Genomic DNA, 27,469 nt, shown 5'->3' with positions numbered 1-27,469 from the left:
TTCGTGTAACAATTTACAGTTTGTGAGATAAAAACATTTTGAACGATTTGGGTGAATTTTATTATTTAATTAAAGAGAAAAAAAAAACAAATGTATAGTCAAAAATAGCTTTTGAGTTTTTTTAATTTATGGGTTCTTAAATAAACTTTCCTCTTTTATCCGCTAAAAAATATAAAGATAAGCGAGATGCAAAAATAAGCTATGAAATTTAATCCGATAAACCCAACACGCTCCTTAATAAAATCCGATAAACCCAAACCCCTACCAAATAGTGGCAGTTTGTGAAGCACTGGAAATTTAATCAAGCCGATGATGGTGGATGTTCAGGAACAGGAAGCCGATGCCAGCCGTCCGCCATGGCTCCATCTGGTTTCCGCATTTCTCGCCATGGAACCATCTCATTCCTTACTTTCTCTCTCCAGGTAAACCCCCTTTAAAATGCTTTTGATTCCCTTATCAACTAGTGCACTGATTATCTTTAATTTATACACATCTAAAAAATTGTTTTTAATTTCGATATTATACGCGTAAACCGTAGGGAGTGTGGTGGAGGTGCAATCACTGAGACTGTTCAGAACTTCATTTCGGAACAATGTATTTCCCAATCAGTGAGTTCCTTCTTGTGAAAAATTTGTTTTGTTTTAATTTTTATTTACGGTTTTGTGCGTTTTGTTATATTGTTTAGGGTTTAGAGTTTAGGGTTTAACGCATTGAATATTTTTTAACAAACACGTAAAATGATTGTGATTTCTTACTAATCCTCGGTATTAATACTTCATCTGAATGTTAAAAGTTAGGTTAAGTTTGGGTAAGAGGATTACTGGCACCACTGCTATACTACTAATCTGCTATACACTCTTGTGAAATTATATGAATATAAAATATATATACGTAGTCGGCTATTTGATTATCAGTCAAATTGTACAGTTTTAGATACGATTGTCAAGACGGTGCTTATAGTAGACTAGATTTTTTTTTTTTTTTTTTGAAGGAACAGCTTTGTATTCTGTCCAAATAAGAGATACTAATATAAGGATACAAATGCACAATGCAATATTACAATCGGCTTCGTTTCAGCTTGATGTCATGAGTTGTTTTTTGGAATTAGATACTGGAACTGACTATTTTAATTGGGATGATGCAATATGAATAAGCTTGTAAGTTTCTGAGTTATGCTCTTGATGGAAGATAGATAACAATTCAATCAATCAAAATATATGATAACTCACAAACCATCAGACTCTAATCCATCTTATTTATGGTATTAATTATGCAATCATAAATAATCTATTGATGATTGAAGACATCATAAACAACTTAGCACTCACATAATTGAAGGACTGACTACCTTTTAATGATTTTGTAAATTTTTGATTTTTTTTTCTAATGTTACATTGCAGGAGGGAAAAGGTCACACACCATATATAAAGTCTTTCCTTAAGAAGCTTATTCTTGAAATTGAATCTGCGAACGCTGTTGTTGTTGATCAACTATATGAACAGTTTTCGTTTTACATGGCTTCGTTGAAGGTACACACATACTATAATTTGCAGTAATCTAATTTCTGCTTTAGAAGAAAAAATAAGTAAAGGACTGATGCATATCAGCTATGTTATATGTAAAAGGATGGGGATTTAGCAAAGGGAGACTCAAGGATCATAAGGAAAATTTCATTTCTTCAACCAACAGGTTAGTGTGTCTCAAGAGTGTTATAGCAGTTCACAGTTTTTGTTTTCCATTTGTAATATATTTTTTGCATCTTCATTTGGTTTCTTGTGAAGATTATATTGAAGTCTGCCATTTTCCAAGGAAATTGATTGTACCTCTTAATTGCTCGCTTAACATGCTTGAAGGAGATACTGGGTAGGTATTATTTGTACCAGCAGTGATATCTTATCGTCAGTTTTTTGTTAACATGATCTTCTTAGACTCCTCTTAATATTTTTGGCAATCTATACATATCATTGGATGAGTAGCAACCTATGATGTTTGTTGTGTCTACCCATTGGGTTAGTGCACTTCTATGGGGATAAAATGTAACTAGGTGTAGATATGTGGATCCACTCTTATGCATCAATTGTAGATACTTTATGAGAAATGCTAAGTTTACAAACCAATTACAAACAAGCATTTACAAATTGATGTGGCAATTTGAGTGAACCAATCACATGTAAAAGCATTTTTCTTTTCTTCATTCTCTCCCTTCATTTCATTGGTCATACTTGAGTTTGTATAAATTGTTTGTAATTAGTTTGTCATTGTAGCATTGCTCTGAAGTTATTAAGTATTAAAGTTGTTAAGTTACTAAAGTACATATCTTCTTACCCTTGACCATTTGGACAGAAACATACTCTTATTTGTATTTTATCTGCATTATACTATAGTATCTGTTTTTTTGGGTGATGACCTGGTCCTCGAAAGCTAACATAGGAAATCCTTTACAAGACTACAAGAGTCAGAAAGTATATTTTATAGACGTAGACCTTTTTACATACTTGAATGAAAATTTTGTAACCTGAAGCAAATTTAACAACTTTGGAAACAATCTTTGACCCGCCTTTGGATAAAGACATGGCATACTAGACTACAATGGCTTACAATTTACTTTACCAAACTATATATTGATGGTACTTTTGACTTGCTTATACTGAAAAATACTATACTTTGATATAAATCTAAAGGATGCAAAATACAATTAATCACTTAAGTTTCCTTTGGATTTGAGTAATGAGACGAGTAACGAATGAGATTGAGATCCATGTCCAATGGATTTGTGCCAATGAACACGCTATATCTTTTCGTGATGAGATATAATAAACTAGTGTTATATTCGGAGCATTGACTTTATGGGACCATTTCCTCTCATTCTCTTAAATACTTCCTACTTTTGGTTGATTATGTTTCTGAATGGGCATAGACACACTTCTACTGGTTGTAGCTTTTAAGTAAGTTATAATCACATTTTGGCACACACAAGGCCTTCGGTGGTGATCTTTGTACCCAATTTTGCAGCAGTTAACTCAAAAATGCATTGCAATGCTATAGAGTGACTTATCATCCACGTATAATGGTCAGGTGGAGAAAACTAACACGGGCTAATAAATTTACCCACCGTACATCCCAAAATTTTTATTTTGGCCTCATTTAGTTTTGAAGCTTTCGTGCTTGTTTATAGCGGATAAGGTGTTGCAAATCAGTTATTCACCCATAGCATTGCACTGTCGTCCCTTTAGAGTGGGAACCCATATCACTTATTAAGGCTTTAGGGTACTAATAAGGTGAAAATTGCTTGCTTAGGAACTTAATGATAAGAATAATCAACTAGTACAGCAAATTAAACCACAAAACAAAGAACAATTCACGACAAATACAGCAAAAGCTGGCTGTTCACAATATTTAGATAGATAAACTAGGTTTCGAGCCCTAGAAACTCCACAAGGTTCTCCAGAACAATATTCTCAATAATCCTAACACGGTGTCCTATAGCCTTATTTAACCAAGCTGACAAATACCCTAACTTGGTGCACAAGACATTCTAAAGTAATAAAATTACTAAACATATAATTAAGTCTTGAAAGCTAATAGTTTCCTCCCTTGAACTTTCTCAACCTTGTTTCTTTTTCTTTCTTGCATATACCCGTCCCTAGCTCTTCTGGCCCAAAAGGGCCACAGACGTATCGCTTAACAACTAGCCTAGCATTATTAGTAGTGAAGGTTTGTGTTTGTACCCATTTTTAAGCATAATTAATTGCTATTAGTATGTATCATCAAGGAACGGCAAGCGGAAATGGTCCTTGTAGTAAAAATTACAATGCTTGAATCAATACAAGTTCTAAGTAAACCAAAGCCAATTCATTACATTTCAAAAGTTGGTAATTTGTATATATAGGAGATTAGTAAGAACATGATGTGATTGTAGTTATCGAATCTTTTAATTGAGCATCAAACGCTTGAAAGTCGGTCATTTTTGTTGATATCGTGTTTTGCTCGATTAAAATCATGAGGTCTTATCAATGAAGTTAATTTTTGTACATGTCTTCTGTGTCTTTTCGTTGGAAATGAAAGCAATGTGTATTTCTATTTATGTAAATTGTGAGCAGTATTTATATTGCAAGGTGTGTATAAAAGTATTATATTATTTAACTTGTGTGGTGTGGTGTGCTCAGCTGTGCTATATGGCCATCAAGCCTGTTCTTGTCAGAGTTCATCCTTTCATGTCCTGAATTATTCTCAATGAAGTCCTGTTTTGAGGTAAAATGCATCTTTGAATACAATTCTCACTTTCATAAAATGCTTTTAAAAAAATCTTTTCGTAACTCTTTTCATTTGACTCGACCTTGATAGAAAAAACATTTATTCAGGAAGGTTATTGTAAAGGTATATATATTGCATATAATCATGACTACATGCTTCTAGGAATTGCATAACATATTTCATGTCTCTCATTTGCACTTTAATGAAGTTGCAATAGCATCACACTGTACATACAACATATAATAGTTTGTCTTTGACCCACATTTACACAGTTGGCTTTAAAGTTCATTGTCTCTTGTGTTTATTTGCTTGATACAGCTAATGTTTGGTCAACTTATTAATGTCAAACCAAGCGTAAAATAATGGCTATTAGGCACGCCCTGGTTCTTGTATATTAGGATCTTAGGATTTTGTCTCTGACCTAAGTGTTGGATGCATGAATGTAGTTATTTTAGGTGGTATGCAGCACTTAGGCATTTGTTTGATCATTTGCCTGTCATACCATGTAAAAACTCTTGACTTCTTAGAAGAACTTGTGCAGGACAAAGTCGTTCTAGCATCAGAAGTAGCAAAAGGAAACAAGAATGTATAAATTAGAAAAGAAAAACCATGTTAAGTTGTAGCCTTTTTTCTGATTTTTGACTGACTATTACGCATTGGTAACAGAAAATTGCCTGTGCCTAGTACTTACAGTGATTTTTTTCTGTGCTTGATTTCATTTATGAAAGCAGCTTGGATCAGGTGTTGGTTTGGTTGGCATATGCCTGACACATGTTAAACCATCAAAGGCAAGTCTCTTCTTTTCTCTCTTTCCTACACACATCGTCTATTTACAAACTCACAAAACAACAGACATGATTGTATTGTTATATGAATAATATTTAGATAGTTGAAAGTAGTAATTGTAATCTATCACAAATACGAAGGTCATCGTAGTTAGATAACTACAGAGGGTACTTAAAGTATGATTAAATGGTCTGGGCACTAGAGTGTCCTTGGCTCTTTCTTAAACACTTCTTTTCTTAATTGGACAAATCTTACTGGAAATAAGTGAGTGAAGTATGACATTAAAGCATGTTTGTCACTTATATATCACACCCACAAAAAATTTATTATGTTCTAGTCTGATACGAACCAGAAATAAATAAACAGATAAATTTACAATTCGAGAAGTAAGCGATCTCCCTATGTCAAAAGTCTCAATTGATTTAAAACATATCCTAAATTACAACCCTAGTGCTATATGCCTATATTAGTACTAATAATCCTATAGCTTATTAGCAAGCTATCCTTAATAAAGGCAATTACATAATATTAAAGATACCATGTGGAATATAGTTTACCTACAGAATATAGGTCGTATCATAGTCTCATTATTTAGCTGGTTATTCTAACAGACATAACCTAATCTATGCAATGCAGGTTACTCTAAGTGACGGTGACCTATCAACTTTAGCTAATTTGAAGCTTAACTTGGAGTTAAATCACAGAAGTACCAGATTTGGTTCGAGCGAAAGTGTTGTCGAGGATCCATGCAAGGTGAGTTGCAACAATGACATCTTTATCTTTTCCTTTTTTTTTCCCTTCTAGTGGTGTACCACACATCCCCCCTACCATACCTCAAACAGTGTTCTAGGAATTTGCGAAAACATGTAATGTCTTGTTAAAGTAACATGCACATTGCCATGTAAAATTAGCCGAATCTAAATATTTATATAATTTGCATTATATTCGATTTTTTGGAAATAAATATATTAAAGCATCAAAATACAAAATTACTCTTTTCGTGACTCTCTATCTGATCCATTTTAAGAATTATATTAACCATTTATAGATAAAACATAACCAGAATTGGTCTGCTCATATGCAGCTGAATCCAAAATGCCCTGTCTAACTAAAAGTCCAAAACCTACAAATGATGTATCATGCATTAGTTTTTATATCTTATAGCAAACTAGTCATGTGTATGGTGTCCTGTGTACATCTGACTTGGTGGTTGACTTCAGGTCGAATGCTTACATCTACCCTGGGAATCTGCCGTTGAAAGTGATCTCCGAGACCTGAAGCCAGACATAGTGTAAGCACTTAATAGTTGTACTTACTTTACTACTTTCACTCTTTCGTTTCCCTTGACATTTTCATGGATTACATTTACAGGTTGGGTGCTGATGTGATCTATGATCCACAATGCATTTCACATTTGGTCCGTGTCATTACCACTTTTTTGACTACAAAAATGTCAAACCACTCCCATAGAGAGGAAACAAAGGGGTCAATAGTTTCCAATGGTCGTGTAAATGGTGATATCCCGAACAACAAATACAAGGAGTTTCTTCTTGCATCAAGGACACAACCCATTGCATATATTGCTTCTGTTATTAGGAATATCGACACTTATGATTATTTTCTTATGGTTGCGCAACAGGCAAATCTTGCAGTCTTGGATATCACTCAAAATGTCAAGATCTTTAATTTTCTTCCTTACATGCAATCTTACCAAGGATCCTCTGTAAAGCTACTTGGGATTTACTCTTCGTCGGATAATTAGATCAAGAAGACTAAACCAGTTGGCTGGTTTGTCGTCCGTGAGACATGGTGTGTGTATGGGTGAATCAAGGTCCAGGTGCGAGTGACGTTGAGCACACTTAACTCACCCTTTCTTTTAGCTGATTCCGAATGTGTGACTGGTTTAGAGGCCGTCCTGTATTATCTTTATGTTCTAAATCCTAATCTTAGGACATTGCAAAAGTTCATGTAGTTAGATTACGGATTTGTTTGCCTTTTTTGAGGTAGCAATCTTTTTTTACCTTCCAACCCATTAGGCCATTATCACAAAGACCTGTAGTATATTTTATTGGTTATATATTTTGGTGGTACGTGTATAATTGATGTATTGCATGTAAAATTTAATTCTTTGATAAAATTTTAAAGATTTATTTGATAGTTTCATGTACACAAAACATGGAAAAATTGTGAGTCTAGTACAGACCAAGATAGGAGTTCTTATTGACGTAAAATGTTATAAATGATTTATCATTAATTGCTTTGTAATTTAGGATTACTTCAGGTTATATAACTATGATTATCAATAATTGTGGTCGATTAGTTATTTGAATTTTGTATACAAGTCGAGTAGTTGGGCATGCCTCTCAAATGCTCATAGAGTTTTAGTATGAAAAATTCATGCGATATTTGTGCTTTTGTTAAGAATTTTTTATATTATTATTTTCATTATTGAATGTATCAAAGTGTTTTTAACTAACGATTTTAATACATATAAGATCGACATGAGGTGTGTAATGCATAGCTAAAAAAAGTCAGTCACTAATATATACTCGTAATTATTAATCGATGAACTATGGAAGGCGATGTCATTTTGAGATGTGATGGCCGGTCAAGATGAGAAGAAAGGAGTATGGTTTAGTTAAACACGTAGGGAACACTTTCAAGTAATTTACTATGAATGAATATAAATACAGTTTATTAAGTATAAATATACAACAAGCGATTAAATATGAGGACAAAAAATAAGTAATGAGTTAACAAACTTACCTTTTACTGAAAGTCGACTCCTTTAAAAATTTATATTAAAGTGTAAAAGATCTAACATCCAATGTTATTTTTTAAGGGTTTTAGGTTCGAATACCTTAATGGTGTATGGGGAGCCGGTGTAAAAGGAGGTTGAGATGTTGACAATCTTACCATCTAGGTAGAGAGACTGCTTCAAGGTTTTATTTAAATGATATAAAAAAGGATTTCCAACCTTTGCATTAGGTGAGTATTGAACTTTTGACCTTTTCTCTATAAATAAAAGTGTTAACCACTTAATTCAACCATGTTTTTTTTGCATGTTATGGTATAGTATATATATCTATCTTAATGTAATGTAATGTAATTAATGTTTAAGTTTTCATACAATTATGTTACTTATTTGTTTATCAACAGCAAATGAAACCAACTTAATCGATAAATGCATCTTTGGTTTTTCTTATAAGTTTTGAGTTCGAATTTTTAGAGTAAAAAATCTGTGGGTTTTTTTTTTCAAATTACTTGTAACTCATGGTCTACATCTTGTAATTAGATCAATACCCGGTCGTTGACCGGGTTAAGAACAATAAATATACATTTAAAAAATACACATGTTCAACTTTATATAATAAAGATACAATGAATTAACAAAAGTGCAAAATTCTAAGCTTTATTAATAAGGCGTAACATAAAACATTACAAACTCAAACATAAGATACTTGAAACCCATGATTAGTAGCATTATCGTTGAAAACAACACAATCCATAAACTCTTTGTTGTCGTATGTTTGTACCACTAAAGTGTACCTGTAAAAACGAAAGATCAATGACATGATTATAAAACCTCCTTTTTGTCTAATACTTAAAAGTAAATACACACAAACCATATTATTAAACATAGCCTGCCTTGTCCACTCAGTTTGCAGCATATGTGAAGTTAAGCATATAATTGTATAAAAAGAGTAAGGCTGTAAAACCAATAATTTAGTGTTTTAGTGTCATAAGTATATATCGAATATGAATTGTGCATACCAAAAGAAGATGCTCGTATGCTCAATCAACTGCAAGTCATGAATAAGATGCGCAATCCTTTAACTCAGATGCCTTATAGCCGGAATAAGGTTGCACTTCTAATAACTCCTTCAAATCACAAATTTTCACAATCTTTGAAATTCATAATATCACATGTATAAACTATGTCTATTAATATCACATCTTATCATTCATAATAATTTTCTGCAAAGAGCATTCATTTAAGTACCTCAATTATCTTCCCATGGGGTTGTCACTATGTCAACAGGCCTCATTCCTGTTCCACTCATAGGCTGATTGATAATTTCATGGCAATGAGGGAGCCGCATAAAAATATCTCCATATCAGTGAGAAAAAAACCCAAAATAATGGAAAAGAACAATCGTAGCGTTCCAAAACAAAGCGCCTAGTCAAGATCAACGGGGTAAAAAGAACCTCGGGTGTTCTTCCTGCAGATACATTTACATACACGATAAGGTCTACTAAATCAATACATTGGGTTTATTTGAGCCCGAAAGAAGCAAAAAGAAGAAAACGAACTTTTGAAGCATGTCAAGACTGAATAGTAAATTTTTCCAACCACCTTGAATGGATATACCGTTTGATGGATTGAAATAACCACGACATGCACACTTTCTTGTTCAATGAAGTTTCGTTGGTCTTGCCATTAGAAAATATCTCTCATAGGCCATGCCACACTCTCCTACGAAGTCTCATAAGCCAGTCCAATCCCTCTCTTAGGCACACAAGGGACATCTCTTCTCTTCTTCATTACTCATGTTTCCTGTAGATAATTAAAACACACATCAACTGCCACACTTCTCTATATAAAATAAAATTCAAGTATTTGAATATAAACCCTCATAATAAAAGAAGTAATTACTAACAAAAGTGATAAAGTTGATTGTAGAGAATTTGTAGCTGATGGTGTCACAAAAACACATTCCTCGACCATAATTCTGCTTACCCACATAGGATGTGCTTGCAATATCACGTATGAGATTGCTCAAGTCCACATACATGATTAGAACTTAAAAGTATAATATGTATATATATTGACTAAACAACTCGTTGGCAAAATGGAAGTTAGCTTTCAAATTGAATTACTTTAATTCAGCCCATGGAAATCATTTTCAAGGCATCAAAGTGAAAGTTTAATAATAATTTCAAAACAATGTAATAATAATACATATGTCAAAAACTAACGTGTCATAGTACTAATAATGTGCTCACCTGATAACGGCAAGCATTGAGCCCTTGTGCATGCACCGATGACCTGAAGGACTGCCAAGTGCAAATGTAACATTAGTCCCTCATCAGTATATGAATATATTAAGTTGCCGCTCAGCATGGTCACAACCCAACCCAGCCTAAACAATAACGAAAAAAAAGTTACAATTTTGACCAGAACCCATTATCCCATTACCCAGCCGTAACCCACTCATTTTGCAGCCTTTACCCTATCTCACTGGTTTGAAATGGTCCAGAATCAAACTTCAAGTTGAAAACATGGAGAGTTCCCATGTCACTTGAAACATCTAGCCTTTCTGCCGTTGAAGACAAAGCAAGACATAAATACATGCTCTACCTACACCGCTCCTTATCTGTATCTATAAGCAATAACGCCATATCAGCATTGCTAATTAATAATACATGATACTGCCTCGCGCTTTGTTCCACTGTAGTCATAGCTTTTTCAATGACAAGGGCTAATGATGTTGGTCCTGTAGCGACATGAAAAAAAGCATCGTAAAGAGATCAAAGACTACAATTTACTATATTGGGGGAGATATGAAGAAAACAGAAGAGTATGACAGACCTGCAAGCTTTAGATGAGGGACAATTTTCCGGTATCTACTCCATACCTCCTCGAAATCATAAGAAAATCTCTCTTCTAGATAAAAGCTGAAAACATCTTGATCATGTGTCGATGCTGCCAGTAGGTAGCAAAATGTAAAATTTACAAACCCACACTTTTTGTATTATCAATATAAGCAATAATTATTAGCTTAAAGAATCATACCATCTCCAAAACACTAACAGGGAATCAGTTTATCCTCGTCAATAGCAGCCAATGTTTTACCAATAACTGTTATTGCTTGCTTGTATGGATTAAAACCATCTCCAATATGATGCAGGCTTTTTCTGTTGGAAGACCTTGAACCTATTTAGCAATAACTGGTTAGCTAGTTTCGTTTGCAGCATTGCAACGTAAATCAGAAGTGTATATATATATATATATCTTTACCAGTCCATTCATTGCTCCTGCTCTCCTAGTGAAGTCAACACTAAATACCAACAACCAGGTTAGAAGACTCGAGCCCTGCACGAGCAAGAGCTTCGATCACCTGCAAACGCTAAAAATAAATACATCAAAGGTTGTCGCATACCTTGTGAGGGTAACAAATCTTGTAACATGTATAAGTAGAACAATATATGGTTACGTGTCTGGCATTGGGCTAAATTTATGGCTACTAAGTTGTAAAATGCTACTCCACTTCTTGCAAGAGAGGGGTTCCTTCATCGCCCATCTTTGAGCTCACACCCAAGATAATTGTGCTGACTTATCCTTATGGTGCTACAACTCTGCACCACCATTATCAAGTACACATCAAATGCAGGCTAATAACTAAAAAATGACCAAGATCACATTAATTGATGTGACCAATCATAAATTACAACACGACATGAGCAATGAATCAAAATCAAAACAAAGAATTGATGTATATTTAACACAAACCTTTAAGCTTACTAAATAACAGCCCATACCTTCGATAAAGGTTTAAAGCCTGGAAAAAAAAGGATGTAAACAAACTATAATCTATAATTACAAAAGAAAACTGGTTGTTCGCTTGACGTAAAAGATATAAATAAAGTATGACCAATGTTTTCAAAAGCATAGACCCATAAAAACTATCTCACTCTAAGTTACCTTTTTTTTGCATACCATTTCTTTGATGAATCACCAATCCTGCATTCCTGCACAAGTACGAAGAAAATGAAATTGCGTTATTTTATTAAAAAATGAAATGTTTCAAGCCCAAAGCACTAAAACATTGTAAACCACCTCACTGAAAAACGTTAAACCAAAATCATCACTGAAATACACAATCGCACTTCATTCTTTTACATTGAAAATTTTTATCAATAAAAAAAAAACTAAACTAAAATGAGAAGAAACCTTGAACGGATTTATAAAGGTGTAGTTATAAAGCCACCAATCATTCAATTCCAATATCCTTTGACAATAAATTGAAGATCCCTAAAATAAGAACACCCAATTCATTAAAACCAACTAAAGAACATACTATGACACTATTAAATCAATAAATTTCAACAAAATTAGAATGAAAATTAGAACTTTTTTTTATCTTAATATATTAACAGGAGAAAAGATGAAAGAGGAGGCGTACAAACTATGTTGTGATTGCGTACCTAAAAACAAATCATATAAATGTATAGATATATACATACACCACCTAGCAAAATTATAATTACCATCCAAATTTATGTATACCCAAAATCAATTAAAGCTAGGAATTTGAAGACGATTACAACAAAATCATCAATTAAAGTATCCAATAAAATGTACAAAATCTAAAACATTACCAAAACTTCGAAACCACTCTTTTTCGATGATGATGAGTGGTGGATAAAAATCAACCTGACTGTTTTTTGATTTAATTAACTGACCACTGGTGTTATTGACCCGTTTTTACCTTCTTCTTCCATTTAATTTATGGTGGCAGCGACGGCTATAGTTTAGATGGAGATATATGTTTGGGGTGATTGATGGAGAAAGACGATTATAGTGTATATGTTTTGGGGAGGCTGAAACTTATAATTGTTTTCATTTTAAAGGGCTAAGATTTATTTTGGCTATTACTTTCAATGATTCAGATTAAAAGTTCAGCTTAATTATTTCTCTCAACTCTGGGAGCCATAAATGTATATAATTTATGGTGGCAGCGACGGCTATAGTTTAGATGGAGATATATGTTTGGGGTGATTGATGGAGAAAGACGATTATAGTGTATATGTTTTGGGGAGGCTGAAACTTATAATTGTTTTCAGTTTAAAGGGCTAAGATTTATTTTGGTTATTACTTTCAATGATTCAGATTAAAAGTTTAGCTTAATTATTTCTCTCAGCTCTGGGAGCCTTAAATATATATAATTTAGAGTATGCGCAACGCTTTATGGTGAGGTGTCTCCTGATATAACATACCCACGGACTGTTAAAAAACTATTTGTTTATCCATATGAAAACATATATACCTATTGAATTTTCACATATATAGTACTTTGAATGTTTTGACGAACTTATACGTTTTTCCTTGATACCATACCTCGTTATATTTTGCAAACCAAATACAATGAGTATTCTTATTATACTATATTTTGGATTACCATTGATGCCACATACAAACATTTGTTGAAGTAAAAGCATTTAAAATAAAAGTTAAAAATGGAACAAAATACATAGTAACATTTGGTTATTTGAGGGAATATTCAAGAAGCATAATGATCAATAGCGACAAAGTGGTACCGCCGACTTATGTTATTGCTTGTAGAAATATCACTCAATGTTTCCAGCATATAAAGAGACGATGTTAGATTGATTCGAATTTCAAGACATGCCGAGGAAGCCTCCAGTCCTCTCGTCCCCACTCAATTTCCGGATCACAATCGACATCACAACACCACCCCAACTCAACTCGAAGTTTCATACTTTCATCATTTTTTTTTTTTAATTTTTAAAAAGTTAACTTTGTATTCACTATCACCCCCCAAATAAGAGGTGATGTAATATGTACAAAATCCTTTCATACTATATATGTTATATCCCTCATACTTTCATCATCTAGTTTTGGTTCAGAAGGAAAGCCAAAAAAGGAAAAATACAAATGGTTAAATTAGGGGTGTTCGTGGTCCGATTTGGTCCGGTTTTGACTAAATCTCAAACCAAATTGGCATTTTTGGTTTCAATATATATTAAACCAAACCAGACCAAGTATGTTATTTAACCAGACCAAACCAAACTATATAAACCGATCCGGTTTATCCGGTTCCACGGTTTCAAGATATATATTTTTTTTATCTCCAAATAAATTATGCATTTTTCGTATTAATAATTTTTTTCATTTTTTTATCACACATATAGAAGTCAATAACTCTATAATCTTAATATTAATAGAAACATTGATAAAATTACAAATACTTTGTGTTTTATACTTACAAAATATGAAATATTAAAGGTGATGGGGGACTCAAAACTTAATATTTTGATCTTTGAGTGAAATCATAATGAAAATGAAGCTGAAAAGATAAAACGATAAAGTGAAAATAAGAAAGTATGAAAGTAAAAGTAAGTTTATAAAACTAAATTAGTGTATCTATATACATATATATTTTTGGTCCGGTTCGGTTTTTGACGGTTAACTCTTTGCTCAAACCGTAACTGGACCAAGGAACCCGGTTTTTCAAAACTTAAACCGTCGTACTAGACTTTAATATCTCAATTCGATCAAACCAATCCAAATAACACGGTTTGGTCCGATTTTCATGGTTTGACAATTTGATGAACATTTTTAGTTAAAATGAGTGAGGAGTGAAACAAAAAAGAGTCAATGGAAAGCGAGAAAATTAAGTTGAACACGCCACGACCCTCCACACGCTCCATTCCGTGATCCACCACTCACCTTACCTCACCCCTCGCCTAACCTCTCGCACCTAACCCCTCAAACTTAACCCAACCCCACTCTTCTTTCTCGCACCTAACCAACCATCCATAGATCCAAACCACTTCACCACTATGTCCTCCGAACAAGACGATCCCCTAACCACCACCACCACCGTCGACGCCACCTTCACCGAAGATCTCGACGACGATGACGATTCCGATCACAATCCTTCCGGCGAAGAAGAAGCAGAAGAAGATGAAGACGTTGACCTCATCGACGATGACGACGACAACGATTCCACCTCCTCAAGCGCCGCCGCTGCTGTCACTATCGCCGTCCCTGGCACCACATCCACTCCTCCGGCAACAATTTCCACTCCGGTAAACGTTTCTCCTTTACCTCGATCCGACGTCGTTTTAGATCATCAACAGAATAATTTAATTACTAATAAAAGAGCTGTTCCGTTAGATGAATCTAGACGTTTGTTTCAACGGTTATGGACTGATGAAGATGAAATTGAGCTTTTACAAGGCTTCCTTGAATATAATAATCAACGTGCTGTTAATAATCCTTATAGTCATCATCATCATCATGATACGACAGCGTTTTATGATCAGATTAAAGATAAGTTACAGCTTGATTTTAATAAGAATCAGTTGGTTGAAAAGTTAAGAAGGTTGAAAAAAAAGTATAGAAATGTTGTTAGTAAGATTAGTTCTGGAAAAGAGTATGTGTTTAAAACTGCTCATGATCAGATCACTTTTGATATATCTAGTAAGATTTGGAACAGCGAGGGCGGTACGATTTTGTCGACGCCGGTTGTGTATGCGGCCGATGTTAGTAGGTTTGATGATGATGAGACGAATAATGTTAGTCCGAATGTTAACCTAAGTTTTAACTTGAATGACCAAAACGGTAACGGTGTGATGTATGCAAATAGTTTAGATAAGAAGGTTCCGGTTGCTCCTCGGTCGCGGAAGCGGTCAAGGTCAGGTGGAGTGAAAGTTGAGGAAAAGGTTAGTCAGCCTCAGTCTGAACCGGTTGGGTTTGGAGTAGGAAGTTCGAATGTGCCAAATTCAGTGCCTAATGTGGTTGAGGAAACTGTGAAGAGTTGTTTGTTGCCTTTGTTTAAGGAATTGCTCGATGGATCTCGTGGCGGTTTGAGGGGATTGGGGCTGGGTGGGATGAACATGGATCCTTTAGGTTTGGGAATTGGCGGATTGATGAATTTGCCTTTTGGAGATGTTAATGATGAGAAGTGGAGGAAGCAACATATATTAGAATTGGAAGTTTGTTCAAAGAGATTGGAATTGGTGCAGGATCAAATAAAGTCGCAGTTGGAAGAGCTCAAGTCGATGAGGAGGTAATAAGAAATCTGATTTGTGTATGTAATGCGTGAGTAAATTCTGGAGGTTCTTGCCGGTTCGTATCTATTGGTATTTAAGTTCATAAGTTATGGTCGTTTGATCAATAGTGCATACTTTAGTAGGTGATGTAGTCTGGTTAGAAATTATCTTTTTTTTCCCTTTTTCTTTTTTCTCTTTGAGGCTTGTTGTTTGAATAATCTTTACTATGCGTTTAGCCTTTCTTGGCTAACATCATAATGAACTTTGTGCATAGACTAGTTGTTTAACTTATAAACAAATGCCTCACATACACATATAAGAATTGGATGTACTTTCTTCTAATTTTGACTGTGAGAAAACACATGTACTTCTGTTAAACGAGGCAACTCTAGCTTTGATTTGTATTGATGGTTGTGATTAAGATCAAGTTGCAAAGATTTACATATGCCTTGAGAGTATGAATTTGGTTTAATCGGTAAATTTAGCTTTGATTCGTATTTTTGGTTATTTGTAGGCACGATGAGTTTTTAGTTAAAAGTTGTCTATCATTGTTGTATATTGTTTCTTGTTTCCAACAACATGAAGGCTTTCATCTTGTAAGCTTCAACAACAATGTTCATGTACTGCAGTTGTTCCAAACAAACGTCGAGTTAGTTCGGTTATCTTTTCTGTTCATACGTCTTATGATCTTTCAATTAGTATCTATAGCGCATATTGTAGCAGGAAACCATTTTTTTATTCATTCTTTTCTCCTTTGCTTGTTGCCAAATAATCCAGATTTATGTTTGGCCTTTTGGCTAATTATAACACGAACTCTGCCCTTGAACAAGTTGTTTGTGTGCATACAATACAGTGTTACACATTGGGTTTAGAACATGCTTGCAAGACTGTATGCGTCTATTTAGTCATTTGACAATCTCAATTCTCAACATTTAAACCCCTTGTCCACTTATCTGTAATAATACAGTCGATTTGTTAAATGTGTCATATTGTATATTGTGTATTATATATACCTAACAAAGGAGTTGTTCACTTGCTTGCTATGCGATGTTTGCATTGTCACTGCAATGGCACAATAGAACATCGGGTCGATTTGATGGCATGTTTTCTCACATACAAACAGTATATGGCATGAAGAGTTTTGCTTCCTTCAATGGCCCACTATATTTTTTTATGTAATCTCGTATGTCAATCTGTAGATTTAATGGGACTCAGAATGTACGTAATGGATCAGTATTTTCACTTTATGTGTCTTTGATGAGGTAATATGGTTGAATTAAGTGATTAACACTCTTGTTTTTGGAAATAGAGGTTAAGGATTTAGTCTTTACTTCATGTAATGGCTGGAGTTTCTTTTTAATCATTTAGATAGAAGCTGAAAGTAGTCTTTCTAGCTAGGTAGAGATAAGACTGTCTAAACCTTAACGTCCCCATATACCGTTGATGTATTGGGACCTAAAAACAATAAAAGACAGCATTGGGTATTATATTTACATTTTTTTTATACGTGTCTTTAGTGGGTTCGCGTTGTATGTACTTTCCCCTTCGTTGGTCATTGTATTGCTATGTTGGGTTGTATATGCAGTATGGTCTGATGTGCGGGGGTTTTATCTATATCAATCATTACCTTTAAGGTAATTTTATGACTACTCGTGATTATTTCTGTTGCAATTCTTTAATTATCAAAGTTTGTTTCTCAAGTTTTCACACTTTTATTAAGAGGGATGATACTTGAGTTTTTAGATGAAGCAATTTAATTTCGTGGATTATAATTAACGGTCAATATTTAACGATCAAGTATATATATTGACCTTTGATTTTAATATAAAGGTTAAGGACTAAGGAGTGTCCAACGTTAAAAGATCTATATTCATCTATATCTATACTCCTTATTACAAAGAATAGACCCCCTGTTGAAAGTTACAGGGGGGAAAATGTCAGAATTGTCCTCCATTAAAACAATACCTCATAAATACAATACAACCCCATTCTAAATGAAATAAAAACACCATTAGTCCCCCAACCTTTAAAATAACTACATTAACCATTATATTAATTAGATTTACATAATAGCTCACACTACTCGTCGACACCACCGTCAGTCGCCACCGCCGCCCGTCACCATCGCATTGTGGCCACGCCGCCACATTTGCGCGGGTACCATGCTAGTTTTTATTAACCTACATCATATTTATACATTATTTACTTATACAGTTTGTTGTATACAATCATATACATGCATTAGTAATAATCTGACTTTTAATATTGAGAATAATATCATCTAATAATATTGGTAAACCAACGGGGTTCGAAAGCCTTTGTTTCTGAAAACAGAGATTAGGGGTTGATCTTCATGCTCAGTAAGACTGAGGTCATTTTTTTTTATCTTTAGTAACAATCTCTTTACCTTTGATAGGGGTAAAACTATCGACATCTCAACCTCCTTTACATACTCTTATAGACAATATTGAGACTCATAACCTGTGGAAAGCATTCAGGGTTACTTTACTTAACTCTTTCTAAAGTTATGATGGTAAAACATTTACTTAACTATTTCTAAAGTTATGATGGTAAAACATGGTTCATATTAGTTTATATATTTTAAACACTTTTCGTTATATTAGTAGATTAATTTTAATTAATGACTAATAAACAAATTTGGAATATTGATAACTATTTAACATAAAAATTAGAATAAATAAATTTATTTTTTTTATATATTAAAAAATAAAAATAATGTCATAAATTTTAATTATTAAATTTATTAAATAAAAGGTAGACGAGACATATAAAACAACAAGGCCAAGGCAATAAACTAAAAAGACATCATAAATAAGCCAAGGCATACGCGATACGCCCTATATCCATTGTAAAACAATTACACCTAGAAACCCTAACCCTAATTTCCGGCCATGGATAATTTCGACGAATACGATTATTTAGAGAAAACCGTCGCTGAGCCGACCAACGGCACCGCCGTTTCCCCTTCCAAATCTACCGACAAAAGCTACCGCCGGAAAGAACGAACCAAAGACACCGCAGAAGAAGATGACCGTCTCGACGAAAAAGACGATCGTAAATCTAAAAAAGTCAAAACAGATGATGATAACGGCGACCGTCATCGCCACCGAGATCGTGACCGTGAACGTGACCGGGAAAGATCGTCCAGGTCGGAACGTTCTAGAGATAGAGAAAGAGAAAGAAGCTCTAGAGACAGAGAAAGGAGTTCGAGAGATGGAGATAGAGATAGAGACAGGAGCTCTAGAGATAGAGAGAAGGAGAGGGAAAGGGAGAAGAGGGAAAAGGATAAGGAAAGAGACAGGTCTAGAAGGAGCAGAAGTCATTCGAGAATCGAACGAGAACGCGAAAAGGATTCGATTCGAGAGAAAGAAAGGGAACTTGAGTTAAGAGAAAGCAGGTGACACTGTTTTCCCCCCTTTTGTTACTGTTTATGTGTGTATGTATATATATGTGCATTGGTGTTTGTAGTGTTTTTTGGTATAGTTTTCTCTGCAGGTTGGTTTGTTTATTAGTATGTTAGTAATTTAGAATATACAATTGTTGCATTGCATAAACTATCTTATTACTTTTAGTTTAGAGGAAGCTTAATGCAATTGGTTCGTTTGAGAGGTCGATATTCAATAGTATGTGATGATAGGTTTGTAGTTTAGAAATATGACTCATAATCGATGTCATATTCTAATAAGGAGACGAAACATGATGAAATCGAAGGAATCGAGGAGGGAGTGCTAAAGTAATGACATTTTTGGTAATGAAGCTCGAAGTTGGTGTCTTTGTGGTTTTCTTTTTCCAATGTGGGATGGGTTATTATATGTTTCTTCGTATATACTTTTGATTTTGCCATGTGTCTTGATCTCTGTAGTAATAAGAGTTAAGTTGATGTATCGTGACCCTTTAGCTTATGTGAGACTACTTTATAGGAAGCAAAGAGAATATATAGAAACTTAAAAGTGAAAATTTTATAAAAAGTGTTTACTATTGATTATTTGATTATAGTTAATAATGTGAGAAAATAAGAGCGCGTGTAAAAAAAAGTAGTTTAGATCCTTAACAAGCCAAGTATGTAGTATCTAACTTGGGTTGAAATCGTAGATGGAGTATTTGCACATACTAATGAGGTAACAATGCGGAAACTTGTTCACGGCTTCAATGAAGAAACTGCTTTTTGCTTCAATTGAATTTTATAAGGTCTGTGTGGTTCTTTATATTTATATTTGGCCTCTTAGTTTTGGCTTGACTTTAATCTTAAATACTTTGTAGATACATGGCATATTAAGGTTACTTTTGGGTTGAGATGTTAACTTGATGTATTGAATTTTTAGGTTGGCAATGCATATGGTGCTGCAATCTATGAAGTTTTTGTTCTCTGCGAAGACGTTATTGCTTTATTATTGATATTTATGTTACTCGTTAGCTTTGGATAAAATATACATACCTACCTGAGTGATCTTGTACTAATAGACATTACTGTTCTGTAGAATCTGGAAGTACTCTTTGAACTGTCAAAAGTCAAAACTTAAAGTATAGCGAAGAAAATTTAAGCTAAAAAATTAGGTTAATTGGGTTATCTTTGATAAGAAAATTCCTAAGGTGTAATCGTGAGAATGAGAAAATCCTTTAAAGATATGTTGATGTGCTGCATATCGCAGATCTGTAAGGCTCTCTAGGTTTACTCGATCATGACTCACAAATTATATGAAAGTTGGGTGTATATCTTGAGATTGACATTGATGCAAGAGAAATTTAGTACTGAAATATATTACTACACATTACTGTACGTCTTTCCTGCCAAATGCATGATGTGCTGGATCTTGTTGGGATTGATTATTGAGTATTGGGACAAAAGCAAGTATATTCTATAAATCAGCTTATAAATCATGTTATAAACTGATATCGGAATTAGTATGCTGTATGCTCACACATAATGACACACAAATCTGGTGTAACTTATTTTGTTTAATATCCTTGATTTTTAAGGGTCTTGCTGCATATTTTTGTGTTGCCTTGTGTTTGACATGATTGGTTAAGCATTTTGTATAAATATAGTAAAGTTCTAAAGTTTATGTGAGAAAGATGATCTTTGTATGTTGGTGAATATAAAAAAGGGTGATGAGGGGACAATAATTAGGTTTGATGTGTTTTTTATTTTAGGTATTTAAGCACTTAAATAAAATCTTCTTCAGATGACTGGGAAAAAGTCATCTGTGCTTGAAGTTTATGGGAAAGGTAATCACAGAATATTGATTACTGTTCACTTTTGATTTTTTTCTCATTGTGCTTGAAGTTGTTTAAATGGCAGGAGATTGAAAGATAAAAAGGAAGTGGCTGAGCCTGAAGCTGATCCAGAAAGAGACCAGCGGACTGTTTTTGCTTACCAGGTAGTTGGATTACATTTACTTTGTCAATGATCATGTTATTTGTTTCGATCTTCTAAGTAATATACTCATCTCTTTTTGAATCTGTTTGTTTGCAGATGCCACTAAAGGCAACTGAATGGGATGTATATGAGTTTTTCTCAAAAGCCGGAAAGGTAAAAGGCATTACATATGCTTCTTTGTAACAGCCATGTATGCTATTATTTTTTGCTATATTATGAACATCATTATTCAGTTTGAAAAACGGAGTTTCACATGTAGTGTTTGATCAACTTGTATACAGCAGGTGACATATTGCTTTTAATAACAGTCGTAGGTTGTGAATCTAGTTGTAGATTATGATTTATATCTATCCACTATTTTTGTTATTGAGATACATCTCCTTCCTGTTGCAGTAAATGCTCCTCTGCCTTCAGTTGAACTAGTATATTGACTTTCTTGTGTCCCAACATTCTATTATAGTGGGGTGAGTGAATTTTTGTGGACATGTTAGTTGATGATCTTGTGAGCACCCTCCAGTGTGGTTGAACTACATTAGTATGGCTGTCCATGATGGTATAGCATGATTAAACTGTCCAAGAAACATGCTCTGTTGAAAATCTAATTGTTCTATTTTTTCTTCTTTAGGTAAGAGATGTGCGTCTGATCATGGACCGAAATTCTCGAAGGTCAAAAGGAGTTGGGTAGGTCTATCAATTGTTATTATGCTGTCATGAAGTTTATTGATGGTTTTGCATTATTTGGAAGTCCAGTCTTTCTTTTATATATTTTGTTTTCTCAAATCTTCTTCTTGTTCACCGAGTTATTGGCTGTGTTATAGGTATATTGAATTCTATGAGGCAATGGCGGTGCCAATGGCAATCGCCATGTCTGGACAGCTACTTCTTGGGCAGCCTGTAATGGTTAAACCCTCAGAAGCTGAAAAGAATCTTGTGCAATCTAGTGCTTCAGCTGGGGGAGTAGGAGTAACAGGTCCTTATGGCGCAGTTGATAGGAAACTTTATGTTGGAAATTTGCATTTTAACATGACTGAACTGCAGCTCAAGCAGGTATTCCTTGGATAATATTTGATTTGTTGATCCTAAGTTTTACAGGAACACAGGTTCCTATTTTTTGCTCTTCAACTGTGTACGCATTCTTGTCTCCTAGTTTCCTTTTCTTGATGCTTTTGCAGATTTTTGAAGCTTTTGGCCCGGTGGAGGTTGTTCAATTGCCAGCGGATCCTGAAACAGGACATTGTAAAGGATTTGGGTTTATTCAAGTATGTGTTTCTTTAGATTCCCTACTGTATCTTTCTTGTTGGTTACTTGGTTTGTTATCATCGATATTGAGTAACCCATTTCTGTTTCATTGTTTAAGTTTGCTCAACTTGAGCATGCAAAGGCAGCACAAAGTTTAAATGGGAAGCTCGAGATAGCCGGACGGACTATTAAGGTAAGTTTTGATGCTTGTGACTTTTATATTAACATACATTCCGATGAGTTATCTTTAAAACTTGTGAGCAATTCATTATGTTCATATTATATTTTTCATTGTGTGTAGGTATCCTCAGTTACTGATCATATTGGGGCACAAGACTCGGGAGCAAAAGCAGCAGATTTTGATGATGATGATGGGGGAGGTTTGGTGAGTCCTGCTGCAAATTATATACTTCATACATTCATTTGAGATGACCAAAAAGCTTGAGTCACCAAAATCACATACGATAAAAATAAGTTAAATTTGATTCACATGCGTTTGAGTTATCCTGGATATGCAGACCGCATATGTAAAAAAATATTGACTAGTTTTCTTCGATGCAGGCTCTTAACGCTCAGTCAAGAGCGATGCTAATGGCAAAGCTTGATCGGAGTGGTATTGCATCAAGGTAGGTTAGAACGTTTTTGTCAAATACATTACGATGTTGCTCATAGCACATTCTGACGATAGTGATTCTTGCAGTGTTCCTGGCTCTCTTGGAATTGGGGCACCTCTAGTTAATGGATCTACTTCAATTCAAGCTGCTGGCTTGCCAGTTAATGGTCTATCTACAGTACCTGTTCCAGGTTTAGCACAAATGGTTTCACCAATTGTTTCAGAGCCTGTTGGTGTCCCCAGCGAGTGTCTACTATTGAAGAATATGTTTGATCCTGCTACAGAGGTTTTTTTCTCCCATTAATTTCAGCATGTGTCCAGGGATGAGAACTTGAGGTGGCAAAATGTTGTTTTTAAGTAACAAGTGTGATTTGAGTTGAGTTGAACTTAAACATATTAGCCCACAATTTTTGGCTATTATAGATAAATGGTAACCTAAATCAACCCGTTCATGAGTAAAATGTGAAAATTTGCCACCTTTGGGAGTACCTGCTAATAGATGCTACCTTTGTTTGGATGGTGGCCTATTTTATATTATTTTCTCAAGCCTTGCAGTGTTAAAGTCATTTAAGACAAAAGGTTTGTTTTGCAGACTGATCCGGAGTTTGATTTGGACATAAGAGATGACGTGAACGAAGAATGCTCCAATTATGGAAGCGTGAAGCATATCTATGTTGACAAGTATGTGCGATGCTCTTCTAATATAATTGTACTGCGTCTGTGTGTGTTTGTGTTTTGCATGATGGAGTTCTCTGAGTTACTTGACTACTTATATAGGTTTACATGACAAAATAATACCCACCCTTTATGTTTTCTATCGTATTTTATGATATTAACTTCTTTTATATAGCAGTAGAAATAGTTATCTCATTCTGTTGACCCATTTTTTTTTATGATATGGGGAATCTAGATTTTTGTTTCTTATTTAGAAATAAGTGTGCTATGCCCAAGAATTTTGTTGGTAATTCGTAAATGGTATTGGCTGCTTCCACCAAACCTAATCCACATTGTTAAAGTGCCATGTTTATGAGCTCTCTTAACTCTCCGCCAATAGCAATGCAGGTCATCTCGTAGATTATTTCTTTGTATAGTCACACCTGGGTAACCAGCTTTGTACAAAAGCAGTGTTTGAAAATATGCAATTCTGCATTCTGTATTTCATTACAATTTGGATTGTTATTACTTACTATTTTGTAGGTATGTTATTATCTGTGTGCTAATTGAATTTGTTACATGTTTTACTGTATTATATGTTGGGCTTGCTTTATAATAGTCTGTTATATGTTTTTTGCCTTTCTACTCAACACAATCTGATTAACCATTTGGCTGACAGGCAAAGTGCTGGTTATGTGTATCTGCGATTTGGAAGTGTGGAGGAAGCATCACGTGCTCAACAAGCAATGCATAAGCGATGGTTTGCACGCAAGATGATTTCTGCCATTTTCTTGGTAAGTTAACTTTTAATTTTTTACAGTTACTTCTCTAAATAAATATATAATTTAATGGACAGTTGCTAGTTAAAGTGGAGAATGGTTGTTGACATTCTATTTTATCTTTGTGTTCATACAGACAATGACAAAACTTCCATTTATAAAATTTTTATTATAAGTTGTTTCAACATTTGATGAATGTTTAGTTAATTGTCTAACTGATTTTGACCTTTTTTTTCCCCTTCTTATATTATAAAATCCAGCAACCCTACGAGTACGATGCCAAGTTCAAAGGTGCAGTTTGATCATTTTGACGTCTCTCCACTGCAAGATAATTTCAGCCTCAAATTCATTGCCAACTTTCGTTTTCTAGGTTTTTTTAATTAATGTTAGTGGCGTGCATTCTACGGTCGCTTCACATGTATAATGATTCTTAAGCTGCTCTTCTGGCCTCTGGAGATCATGTCTAATGTTTTATGAATTTATGTGAAAATTTCAATTAAGATGAAGTCAAATATTTTGAATGATGCATTATTGTGTTTTGAGTTTTTTTTTTTACCAAAAATCATATTTGTGTTTTATTGTGATTTAATTTTCCTCCCTTTAGGTTTGTGTGTAAAGTTTAAGTGTGTGAGTTGGTTGCTACTGGTCTCAAATTTATGTTTTTTTTTGTTATAATAATTAATTTATAATGTTTTAGATATGTTTTTAAATTTAAAGTATAAATAATTTAAATTGTTTTCCAAAATTATTATATAGATTGAGTTTTATCATTGCGATTTAAATTTTGCAAAATTATTATTCAGATTGAGTTTTATCATTGCAATTTTGTAAAGTAAAATGCCAAAAAGAGAAAGAGCCTCAGCCAATTTTCGATTACGACTGTTTATCATATAAAAAGCTGTGGTGATGATAACGAAACAACACTTCAAATATAAATATATTATCAAAAACAATTACATTATAAATGAAAAGAAAAAAATAAGATCTTTTAAAATTAAAAGGATGAAAGAAAAAAAATCTCACTATATTATACTGAATCAATGTTAAAATAATTTGATATAACAAATATGTAATTACTACTCTAGATCTTATTTAAATAAGTACGTGACTAAGTTTAAAATTTTAAAGTTTTTATTAAAGATAATAGATTTGACTAAGTATTTCCTTTAAATAAATATCATAAAATACTAAAAAGAGAAAAAATTGATAAATAAGCAAAAAGTTTACTTGACACTCAAAAGACTTAAATTATTCACATTTTTTAGAAATATATTATATAGTAGTTGATTTGTATTTTACATGTTATCTTGTACTTAAAATGTAATTTCCATAAGTGTACAAGAGGGCTCAGAGAAAATATGTTAGGAGTATAAAGTACCTAGATAGTTATATTTGAAAATACACTTATAATTTTTTTTACCTATATGGTCATAACTTTCTTACCATCTAATATAGTAGTAAGAAATAACAATAGCCATCAAAAAAATAACAAATGTCATTTGGTGAGCTTTATACATCATACTAGCTTTGACTTATCTTATCGTTTTAAATTTACATTTTAGGATATGTTGATAAATCAAATAGACTTAAAGTTTATATAATTAATGACCAAGATGAATAAATAAAAATGTATTTTCTAATCGTGTTTATAAATTATCATTGGGTTATGGTATTGCTCATATTGCGAAAAGTTTATATTATCGGTATATGACGGTTAATCTTGGGCCAAAAATGTCCTTTTTTTTCTTAGTTACGAAAGAATATCACATGCACCTTATTTTTTGTTCTAGATATGCTAATTACTATTTATATACATAAGCATTAATCACAAATATAGAGAGATACATTTATATATATATATATATATATATATATATATATATATATATATATATATATATAGGATAACACTCCAGTGAGAACAGTCTTAAAATAAGAACGATAAAAAACATCATTTTGATGCATTAAAAGTCCATAAAACTAACATAGTGCTTAACTAATTATCATTATTTAAATGTATAACAACACATTGGCTTGTCAAAATCAAGAAAATCATGTTTTTTGTTTTGTGCATCCATCTTGGATGCATATTCTTCAAAATAATGTATCCACCAAAAAACGTGATTTTTTCGATTTTGACGGATCAATATGTTGTTAAACACTTAAATAATGATAATTAGTTAAGCACTATGTTAGTTTTATGGACTTTTAATGCATCAAAATGATGTTTTTTTAAGTGTTCTCACCGTTCTTATTTTAAAACTGTTCTTATTTGATTGTTCCATATATATATATATATATATATATATATATATATATTATATATATATATAAAAGCATTAATCAGAAAGATAGATAGATTTATTTTGAAAATAACATAAATAAATAATAATTTAGTAGGAATAGAAAAATTAATCAAATTGCAATCAAATGACAAATGTTTGTGCACCGAATCCGCGATTAGGTTTAGAAAGGGGGATGATGGGTATTTTTGGTTGTTTGTTGGCGATTCCCCAAAGGTAGAGTGAATCTCTTTACGCCAATCAATTATGATTTGATTGTTAGCCGATTAAGATCGTGCTATTATGCTTTTAGATGTGCTCTGATTTGTTTGATAGAGTTTATGAATGAGTAAGAATGAATGAATGATACCTTCGTGAGATCTTATGAATCTCCTTTTATAGGAGAATTTATCTTGGAGAGAAAGTTAAGCCTCTTTAGGGTTTCCCTAAGTCTTAGGCCAGGAATATTATTTCCTTAATTATTGGCTGCAAGTGATAAGATCAAATCCCGAAATTATAGGGAAACAATTCTTATCCTTTTTATCTTACTGCGGAAGCCTTCGTTACGAACAACCTTTGTGTCGTAACGTGTTACTGTTGCTTCGTATGGCAAGTCCTGCGTACCGCTAAGAGGGTAATCATCAACAATATTCGTCCAATA

General features: G+C 33.5%; 3 protein-coding genes across 4 annotated transcripts; all 3 read left to right on the top strand.

The window, feature by feature from the left end:
• Positions 1-228: 228 nt before the first annotated feature.
• On the top strand, positions 229-7,134 carry LOC122605308 (putative uncharacterized protein DDB_G0277003). Of its 2 annotated transcripts, none has more exons than XM_043778225.1 (10): positions 229-422; positions 539-608; positions 1,401-1,529; positions 1,626-1,689; positions 1,782-1,863; positions 4,167-4,251; positions 4,986-5,042; positions 5,677-5,793; positions 6,261-6,331; positions 6,412-7,134. In XM_043778225.1, the coding sequence occupies exons 1-10, from the start codon at positions 310-312 to the stop codon at positions 6,800-6,802; spliced, it is 1,179 nt and encodes a 392-aa protein (XP_043634160.1). In that variant the 5' UTR covers positions 229-309; the 3' UTR covers positions 6,803-7,134. The 2 variants fall into 2 exon arrangements, with proteins under 2 accessions (XP_043634160.1, XP_043634159.1); XM_043778224.1 differs by having other exon boundaries at positions 4,983-5,042.
• Positions 7,135-14,463: 7,329 nt separating this feature from the next.
• On the top strand, positions 14,464-16,221 carry LOC122603692 (probable transcription factor At3g04930). The gene has a single exon (XM_043776467.1). The coding sequence runs from the start codon at positions 14,629-14,631 to the stop codon at positions 15,862-15,864; it is 1,236 nt and encodes a 411-aa protein (XP_043632402.1). The 5' UTR covers positions 14,464-14,628; the 3' UTR covers positions 15,865-16,221.
• A 2,444-nt stretch (positions 16,222-18,665) lies between these two features.
• On the top strand, positions 18,666-25,050 carry LOC122602858 (RNA-binding protein 39). Its single transcript, XM_043775463.1, has 13 exons — positions 18,666-19,261; positions 21,164-21,242; positions 21,338-21,394; positions 21,867-21,922; positions 22,060-22,288; positions 22,414-22,500; positions 22,599-22,673; positions 22,782-22,865; positions 23,042-23,106; positions 23,181-23,379; positions 23,686-23,774; positions 24,427-24,541; positions 24,787-25,050. The coding sequence occupies exons 1-13, from the start codon at positions 18,756-18,758 to the stop codon at positions 24,826-24,828; spliced, it is 1,683 nt and encodes a 560-aa protein (XP_043631398.1). The 5' UTR covers positions 18,666-18,755; the 3' UTR covers positions 24,829-25,050.
• Positions 25,051-27,469: the final 2,419 nt, after the last annotated feature.

Source organism: Erigeron canadensis, chromosome 6 (genome assembly GCF_010389155.1).
Source record: "Erigeron canadensis isolate Cc75 chromosome 6, C_canadensis_v1, whole genome shotgun sequence".
Lineage (NCBI taxonomy): Eukaryota > Viridiplantae > Streptophyta > Magnoliopsida > Asterales > Asteraceae > Erigeron > Erigeron canadensis.
The sequence above is the reverse complement of the archived record's forward strand: the minus strand, read 5'-3'. Positions and strand labels throughout refer to the sequence as shown.